Below are 9,727 nucleotides of genomic sequence, written 5' to 3'. Positions count from 1 at the left end.
ATCCCAGCTCTACCACCTGCTAACTGGGTGACTTTGAACAAATGACTTCATCTCTTTGTCTCTGCCCCCTTGGGTATAAAATGGAAATGATAATAATGTACCCATGTTGTAGGGTTACTGGCAGGATTAAATGAGTTTTCATATTTCCCTTCCAAGGGAGAGAGACTGGCTACAGAATGAGTAAATCAGGACAGTGACATCAAGTACTTAGTGCTCAAGATGCCTGTAAATATTGCTGATTGTATCTTATGCTCTTCACCTCCCCTCTTAGTGGTACTCTCTCCCTCTCTCTTTCCATCTCTGATTTCTCATGCCCATCTCTCCACCACACCTCCTTCTCCCTGTCTCCTGCTTCCTGCCACATCTCCCCACACTTTCCTTGTCCCCTTTCTGACTCTCCTTTACCTAGTCTCCTTATGGCATCAGATATCACTATTTGCTGGTGTCTCCAAGATCTACTTCTGTAGTCCCTCCTCAGTCCTGGACTTCCAAGTCTGTCCTTCCAGTGGCCCACTAGATATCACTGCTGGATGCTGAAGAGGCTAAGTCCATTACCCTTCCACAACCTGTCCTCTCTCTACTGTATGTCCCTCCACAGGGACATACACTTCATCATCCTCCAGATCAAAATGCTCCCTCCTGTCCTTTCAAATCTTCCTTGCATTTGGTGCCTGCTGTCCTGTCCATCCTGCCCTGTCCCCACCCCCTACAAGGGCTTCTGTCCATCTTCTGCTCTCACTGCTTCTGCCAAGCCTCATTCTCTCTCACCCTGTGCAAAGCAGCCGCCATTCTAACTGACCTCTCTGCCTCCCCTCCCTCTACTTTGTCCTCCCCACAGCTACCACCACCTTGCTAAAACTGAATCTGATTCATTGTGGATAGGATGACTTCTCACTGCCTCTAGAAAAACATCAGGTTTGGCCACAGCCTGAACTCCAGGCATTTCTGCTGAGTGGTCCAGCAACACTGGGCTGCTCACTAAGCCCTGGAACCAATAGTTCCTCAGTCCCTTGACACATGTGGGTCCCCTGCCTGGGACACTCTTTCTCCTCTTACCTGGTTAATTCCTGTGCATCCTTTTAAGACTCAAATCAAATGTTCACTCCTTGGCAAAGCCGCCTACACTCCCCTCTTCCTGCTGTCAGTGCCTTTTACTCTGCCCCCGTGACATGCTGAGCTACATACATGATAGCATTCATCACTCTTCATTGTAGCTATTCATTTAATGTCTTGTATATCCCCTTGTACCTAACCCTGGCTCCTAGCCCATAGTGAAGACTCAACAAATGCACACATTCTTGTTGAATGAATTAATGAATGGCTATGAAGCATTCTCATAGTCCTAGCCATAAATCTCTTCTTCAGATTTTGACAACCGTAAAAAGGTGCCCTTCTTCCTGACAGGATCTTTGGGTACTAGTGTATTCAGGTTCATTCATTTGGATTCACCCTTTATTTTATCGATGTATACTTTCAGTCATTTATGCTGAGATGTTTGCAAATTGGAAGTGTTTGTGTGATTCCACCTTGCATTCAGGCTGCTTCAGCCATCTGACCACCACCACCCTGACCCTCTGGTGTCTTGGCAGGTGTATTCTTCACTTTCCACACCTTCCATCTGGAGAGTGGCCACGACTACCTCCTCATCACCGAGAACGGCAGTTTCACCCAGCCCCTGAGGCAGCTGACTGGCTCGCGGCTGCCAGCTCCCATCAGCGCCGGGCTCTACGGCAATTTCACCGCGCAGGTCCGCTTCATCTCCGATTTCTCCATGTCATATGAAGGGTTCAACATCACCTTTTCAGGTAAAAAGTGTAAGGGTCCCTGAGGGGAATAAATCTGAGAGCCATTCACTCTCGCCCCTCTGCTGCCAGTCTCTGGTTTTCCTAGTAGATGGGTATTAATTCACTCTCCAGTCTCTGGGAGAATGATCTCTCTAGGAGAATGATCTCAATGATCTGCAGCAAAAGATATTTGTATTAGACCCAAGGAAGAACTTCCCCATAGTGGTCCTGGAAGGAGTTAGCAGGTTCACTGGGGCATGGCCTTCTCTGACAGTGTCTAGGATTTGCTCTGAGTATAGCCTGCCCAGCTGGTTGAACTAGAAGATATCAGAAAAGTCCCTCCCTGCCCTAGTAATTCCAAATTCTTCTCCTGATTTCACTTCCACTATTGACAACCCCAGCAATTTAAAAAAGTTTGAAATTAACATATCTGAGTAATTTAATCTCATTTGGGATCTTCTTCATCAGTGCTAATTTAGTAGTAATAGATATTTATCTCTGTGTTTAGGAATCCTGAAATCTCTTTTATTTGACATTCAGGCAAAATAGAAGACCCTTGGCTCCTCTAGTACCAAGTCTCCTACCATTCTTGTCTTGCTGCACCCCAGAGTACCCCCCACCTTTCTCAGCCAGGACCAGGCATATCAGATGGCTTTCTCCTGGGATGGGCAAGAGGGATCCAGCTGCTACGGACTAGGGTGCAGCCCAACTTCGCCCCACCTGCCTCCTTGCAAAAGCCCTAAAGAAGGCTGTTCAGAGCTCTGGCCCTCCAACACAGAAGCCACCTGCCATATGCCTGGGCTGGCCTGGCCGCTGGGACATATCCAGCCAGTGTGCCTCAGCCCCTGTGAAGGGAACCTCCTCCTCACCACACAGAGCCCTGGGGGACTGTGACCCAGAGGGAGATGCTCTTGGGTGAGGGTCTGGTCATATTCACATCTATACTGTCACTAGAGGCACCGGGACAGTCTCTGGTCCATCTAGGCCCCCTGTCATGTCTGCCATCTGCCTCAAGCCAGTGCTATGGAGATATGAGTGACACATTTGGAATCTCATTGCAATGGAAGCTGCCTGGGGCTGGGTCATGTAATCTGACCCTCTAGAACCAGCTGGTTGAATTTACAGTGTCCAACGAGAAAGAGGCAGGAGAGTTTGTGAGCCTCGAAACTCAGGGTTAAAATGGAGATGGAGGGACAAAGGAGGGACGTGCTGAGTCCCTGGGCAACCTAGGAAGTCCTTGGGGAAGCCTGTCTGGGAAACGCTGTGCCCTTTCCTGCTGCTCACAGGAGGGGGCGCAGACTGCCCTCTCTCACCTCCCCATATTTCTCTCTGCCTCTCTGGCACTTGTGTTTCTTCTCTTTACCCTTTGGGGGCCAGTGTGCATATTTTCTGCCGCTCTCTCTCTCTTTTTGGGGGGGGTTGCCTCTGGCCCTTTCCCTGTGCTGTGGCCTATGTGTTCCCTCTTCTTTCTCTGCATCTCCCTAAGACATCTCTGAGCCCGACTCTCTTGTGCCTTTCCAGAGTACGACTTAGAGCCCTGTGAGGAACCTGAGGTCCCCGCCTACAGCATCCGGAAGGGCTTGCAGTTTGGCGTCGGTGACACCTTGACCTTCTCCTGCTTCCCCGGGTACCGTCTGGAGGGCACCGCCCGCATCACGTGCCTGGGGGGCAGACGGCGCCTGTGGAGCTCGCCTCTGCCAAGGTGTGTTGGTAGGTGGTCACGTGCTTTCATTTTGCTTCACTAATGGGGCGGGCCAAATTTTAGTCAATTGGTGTGAGGTGGTGGACTGCACTCGACCAAGAGGCAACAGACCTGGGTTTGAGGACTGACTTAGCCCACTTAGCTTACCTGCAGTGGGACCTGGGGCAGGTGACCTTACCTCTTTCTGCTCCAGCCTCCCTATCTGTAAAATAAGGATGACAGTATCTGCATTGTGGGGCTGTTCTGTAGACTAAACTGACCTTTAAAAGTGGTCCACAGGGGACACTCACATGAACTTGATCTGTTCACTCTCACCTCCCCACCCTTAATACCCAGACCCATGGCTTAAGGATGTCTCTTGCAGAGAAATCTGAATGGGGCACTGGGTGAGCCTATGGGACAGAGGTATGACATTTGCCCATGGGCAGTCTCAGTCTGGTGCAAAAGATGGGTGCTTTTACTAATCTGATGAGGGTTGCTTACTCTTGGAGAATCCCTCACAAGACTTTATCCACTCAGCAGGGGAAGATAGAGGGAGCAGGGACTGGGTCATTTAAAGGGCGTCCATTACATATCACGTACACCGCTAGGTTCTGGAGACACAAAAGTGAGCACAACAAAAAGTCTCTCTACTCGTGCTATATTCTGGTAGGAAATCACAAGCTGTAAACACATAGAGAAGTAATGTTTCAGGCCATGTTGAAGGGTACATAAAAAAATTAAGTCAGCTTAGAAAGTATTGGAGGTAGGTTTGCTCTTTCATAAAGAGTAGTCAGGGAAGGTCTCTGATGCAAGGCTGGATGAACCACTAGCTGGATTCATGGAGGATTTACCATGCTCACTGTTAGCCCTGGAACTCACTTATAGTGAAATACTACATAAAGCCCCATAAAAATATATAAAACAGATAAAAGCAGCACTACACTGACCGACACAAAAACCAGCATCTGGAAAGTCGATGAGGTCAGCCTTGCGTGAGACAATTCCATGGACTCTCGGACTCTGCAGGAACCATTTAGGCTGGCAAGATGGGCTGTGTCTAGGCTGTGCCGTCATACAGCCCAGAGTGGAGTCTCTGCTCTGCTTTCTACCAGTGGTTCCATCTCAGGCCAGCAAACCCCTTCAGCCTCAGCCTCCTCATTTATAAAACAGAGATAACAGCATCCAACTCACAGCCTTTATTCTAGATTAAATAACATAATTTATGTAACCCAGGAGGTACCATATAATTATCATCATTTTGCCAGTAACCTTTTTATCAATATTTATTGGTAACCAATGATCGTTATTTTGCCAATAACCTTTTACAATCCCAGAGAGGAAACATACTGATAGAGTTGCAGAATTCCATTTTTGACCAGTTGAATAACCCCAAAGTTTATCTCTTCTTCCATAACCATCCCCAAAGGCATCCATGCACCCTGACCTGGCTATACATACACGCAGACACATATGGAACTCCCCCAAGGAAAGTTCAGTTTATATCTGGCTGCTAGCAGCAATTTTAGTCTCTAGGAAAACATCCTCAGCTAAGTGGTTCTGGGGAAATTTTTCTTGAATGGGATTATCCAGGACCACAGATGCACACAGCCCTTAAGCTCTTGCCTCATTGATCTCATTACATAAACTCACTCTTTAACTTATTATTCCAATTACTGTTTGTCCATGACACCTCACAATATTTTCATTATTACATTTGTCTTCTGTTTCACATATTACTAATAACACACACCAATTACAATCACCTCGAATTCCCACCAGCCCTGCTGCAGAGGCTCAAGCTGGAGGTATCACAGAAGTACGTGGTGGGGAGTGTCCCCAGGTGCCATGTGTTCTGTAGGTGTAAATTGGATTATTTAGCCCACACAGGCACTACCAGGAACATTCCCAGCTAAGAAGGAGATGAACAGCTCTGGGCTCTGATTCATGGTGTGATATGAGGGGAGGTGACACAGACCCTGATCTCAGGAGCCCCTGAATTTGATGTAGAAGACACAGCCCCAAACCCAGGGGACCCCAGTCTGCAGTGGGAGATGTGGCCATCCTTGGGAGGCCCAGTGTAATGGAGAAGACCTCCCTCTGCTTCAGGAGCTGCAGACCGATGGGTAGGATACAGCCCCTGCCCTTAACAAGGCCTTTTCTGATGAGGGCGACAGAAGTCACAGATGCCAGAATCAGCAGCAGCCTTTTCTGTGCCTGTGACTGTTTGTTTCTCGGGAACATTTATTTGTTTCCATTTATGTCTGTGTTTTGCTTCTCTGTGCATCTGCTCACCTCCCCTGCTACTTTGGAAACTCTCCCAGAAGCAAGCACCGTGTCCCTCTACCCTCCAGCACACTCCCCTGTGCCCAGGACAAAGACCTGACTGGGAGTCAGGACCTGGTAACTGGCCGCATCTAAAGCTATCAGCCCCTCCTCACAAAGGTGTTGAGCATGTGGGCAAGAGGAGAGGCTCATGCTGGGTCAGGATGGGACATATAACTGTTATGCAGGAAGAAGGGATAGGAGAGAAGTCCAAAAACGTGCCAAAGCCCATGTTCCAGGGAATCCAGCTGTTGGGAACCAGGCAGAGGGCAGTAGGCACCAGGAAGCATGAAGGTGCTCTGAGCCTTGGGCAGCTAATACGTGCTTCCCATAAGCTTCTCAGGCTTTCTGCCAGTCCCAGAACGTGGGCTGTTAGGGCTCCAAATGGAAGCAGGTAAGCTACATAGATTCACCTGGGCTAGATGGGGAGAGAAAGGAAGAGTAGCACTGGTTGAGAGCCTACTATGTGCTAACCACTCCCCATCTGTTTACCTGTCTTACACATAAAATCACATAATTTATTCTACAGTCTTTTGAGAATGCTATGCTTGTCCGCATGAAGGCAGAAGAAGAGACTGAGGTTCAGAGAGTTGATATAACTTGTTTGTCTGAATCCAAAGTCCCTGATCATCCCACTGCACCACAGGCCTCTGCCTGTATGGAGGGGAATGGTGTGTGATCAAAGAGCTAATGAAGAGATGCTTCTGAGGGCTTCCCAAGTGACATGACTGAGTAATAAGTGTTTACATGTGCACGGCCCTCAGCAAGTCCCCGAGACCCCCCTCATCTGAGGGCACTGAGGCAATGTACACATTCTGGAAACATATCTATGTAAATTATCAGCAGTCACTGCACCCAGGGTGCCTGTCCACCACTGTCCATTTAGTTTTATGCCCCAGTTCAGCACATTCATCATCATGTTTGGTTGCTCTGCAAACAGGCTGAGTTTTAAAATACTGCCAAGTTAGATTTCTCCTCCAAAGTAAATCAATGAGGGCTTATGTAAAGTCCTAGGAAAACGAAGCTGATCCTGAATTGGGCAGGACCCAGGGAGTAGTGTCTGCTGAAGAGTAGGGACTTGGTGGTAGGACATATAGTCTCCATCTTCAAAGGACTAAGGAGCAGCGCTGGGGACAAGAGAACACACAAGCATGTAACTGAGCCCATGAGAGGTTCAACTCTGAAGGTTTCCATGTGCTGTGCCTATGCTGCGCCCCCAGCCTAGTATGTTCCTGGCCTAGGGTAAAGGGTTGACTCTATGGCCAGAGCAATGGCCCTTGGTCAACCTCAGGGTCCTTCCAGCAAAGGACTGTGCCTAGAATAAGGACACTGAGAGATACTTTAGAGAAAGCAGGCTTGCTACCAGCAAACTCAAAGATTCAAGACATGCTCCAAATTCCCCATATGTCCAGACACATAATGGGCCTGCCATCTGGACTTGTGTTTACATCCTTCTGGAACCTAATTATTTTTAAAACTGTGCATCTTCTGAGGTCAGTGTACTCCATATTCATTCATTCATTCATTTGGTAAATATTTATTTTGTATACGATCTGGGCTAATCCTTGGAAAGTCATTGGCTCATAAGCATGACCTTTGCCCTCAAGTCACTCACAGTTTGGGTGGGGGACACAGGCAAGTAACAAGTAATCAGAGTACAATATGGTGGGTGCTCTGACTCTGGGAAGCACAGAGGGGCCACACAATTATTAAAGATCCTACAAGCTAGCCACGTGGTTCTGCAGTGCATGCCCAGTCTCTGAACTGCTCCCACTGTCCTCTGTCGAGCCAGCTCTGCCCACACACTGAGTGGGTGTCGAGGAGACAGTGATATGACCAAGCCCCAAGGCACCAGTGCAGTGGAGGAGACAGAAATGTTAACAAATAAGTCAAGTAAAATGGGGTGACTGCTATAAATAAAGGTATGGGAGCAATAAGGGGAAAATGACTAATTCTGGAGGAGGAGAAACAGATTCCCAGGGGAGGGTGTGATTTCATTAGCTGTTGAATGAAATGGGAGTCCAATGGGACTTGCTGAAACTTTCCCCAGGGCCAAGGAGATTGAGTTCTCAGTCCCCTCCTCTTCATGAATCGAGAGACTTGGTCTAAAGTGCGAAGCACTGGGCTCCTTATCTTAAAACCAGGGATGATAACTGTGCCTGCCATAGGGGGTCGGTTGTGACTAATAACTGAATGATCCTTGGGAAGCATCTTTCATGCTGTTTTGCACAATAAGGGTTAGTGATTATTATTTGATCTTGCCCCTTCTTCATTTCCATCCTTTGGTACTGAAAGGCTTTCTCTCCTCCCTTAACTGCCCCTCATCCCCTGACCCCCTTCTCAGTCATTGCTGTTGCTATGATACCATATGAACAGGTGTGGGGTGTGGCTGCTTTATAGCACTGTGAAAGCAGAGGGTGCCTGGTGGGTTCATTTCTGTTTCTGCAAAAGAGACACAAATGAAACGAGAGAGATGAAAAAACTCTAGGCAAGCAGGTATTTTTTAAGTTTGGTAGGCATTCCTATAGACAGGCAGACAAATGGACAGATACACAGGAATCTTGGCAGGCAGACAGGAAAACAACTTGTCATGTTGTAAGGTTCTCCAGAGCTGTGAGTTGTTTTGTGAATGGATGCATCTGATGGGGATTAATCTATGATTGTTGTGATTCTCTTTCCAGCTGAGTGTGGGAATTCAGTCACGGGCACTCAGGGTACTTTGCTGTCCCCCAACTTTCCAGTGAACTACAATAACAATCATGAGTGCATCTACTCCATCCAGACCCAGCCAGGGAAGGGGATTCAGCTGAAAGCCAGGGCATTTGAACTCTCTGAAGGAGATGTCCTCAAGGTAAAATTGATTTCATAGAGTATGTATGTTACAGTATGCAAAACCTTGGTCGACACTCGCTCCTTTGCCTCTGTGTGAATGATCCAAACTTTCTCCTTCTCTCATGAGTCCCAAGATATTGTCCTTGCCCATCTGGGAGAAAGTGAGGACCAAAAAGAGGGGGGCATGTAAATGTCTAAGAGTATGGTTTTAGAGTTTGTTTAGAAGCTGCCTGTTATTAAATACATGTGTGATTGAGTATGGGTTAATTGCATAATAAAAGATAATAATAAATTCAGTGGAGCAACCAATGGATCCAGGTTGCCATTGTGAATGCTGGCCATCAACATGGGTAATGAAGAGCTCATAGAATGTGTTTTCATGTTCATGTGTGGGTTCCTTTGTGTAGGTATGTGTTTAAGAATATAGATGATTTTATACATATGTTCCCATATGTGTGTGAAGCTGTGTCTATTTTTTTAATCTGGTTCTGGGGATCTGTGTCTGTGCATATTTGGCCAGCACATTTTGTATACATGCACTTATATGTGCTTTGAGTGTATGCTTTGGTAGACTAGTGGGCTATTGCAGTAGCTCCAGTGTGCCATGATGATGGCCTATGCATGGCAGTGGGTTAAAGAAAGTGAATTCAAGGCATGTGTAAGAGAAATAAATGACAGAGCTTGGATTACAGAGAGGCTTATAAAGAGGAATTTCTTAAGACACATCTTGTGTTTCTTTGTATGTGTGTGATTAAGTGGTCTCTCCAGTAAGGTTTATTGTATATGTGTGTGTAATCAAAGAGTTAACTTTGGGGAAGTTGTTAAAGAAATACCTTAATAAAATGGTTATAAGGAAAACCTCACACAGGGTATGTCCATTTTCATCCTAGGCCAAGGAATTTTTTTAGTTTATTCTGTTATTGTTTTATTCCCTGTAGCCAGAGAAGTCCTGACATTGGAAAAAGTTTAAACAACCTGGAAAATCCAAAGGGAATCCATGAAATCCCTATCCTTTCAGATTATGTGCTGCCCTTCTTATGCACAAATTACAAATGATACTCTGGGCTCACTTATTGGGGCATGTGTTCTTATGTGGGTGGGTGGG

At 46.9% G+C, this 9,727-nt stretch overlaps 1 protein-coding gene across 1 annotated transcript in view; it reads left to right on the top strand.

Annotated features, from left to right (window-relative positions):
- Window positions 1-8,275: 8,275 nt before the first annotated feature.
- LOC103260083 (CUB and sushi domain-containing protein 2-like) overlaps window positions 8,276-9,727 on the top strand; it is a gene marked incomplete at its 3' end in the record, with an annotated part of 9,934 nt that continues 8,482 nt past the window's right edge. The window contains exon 1 of the mRNA XM_008057723.1: window positions 8,276-8,641. Within this exon, the coding sequence (XP_008055914.1) occupies window positions 8,447-8,641 (195 nt within the window). The remainder of the gene's footprint in view (window positions 8,642-9,727) is intronic.

Source organism: Carlito syrichta, unplaced genomic scaffold (assembly GCF_000164805.1).
Source record: "Carlito syrichta isolate Samal-C Ts95f unplaced genomic scaffold, Tarsius_syrichta-2.0.1 Scaffold87996, whole genome shotgun sequence".
Classification (NCBI taxonomy): domain Eukaryota; kingdom Metazoa; phylum Chordata; class Mammalia; order Primates; family Tarsiidae; genus Carlito; species Carlito syrichta.
Note: the sequence above shows the minus strand (reverse complement) of the source record. Positions and strands in the feature narration are given on the sequence as shown.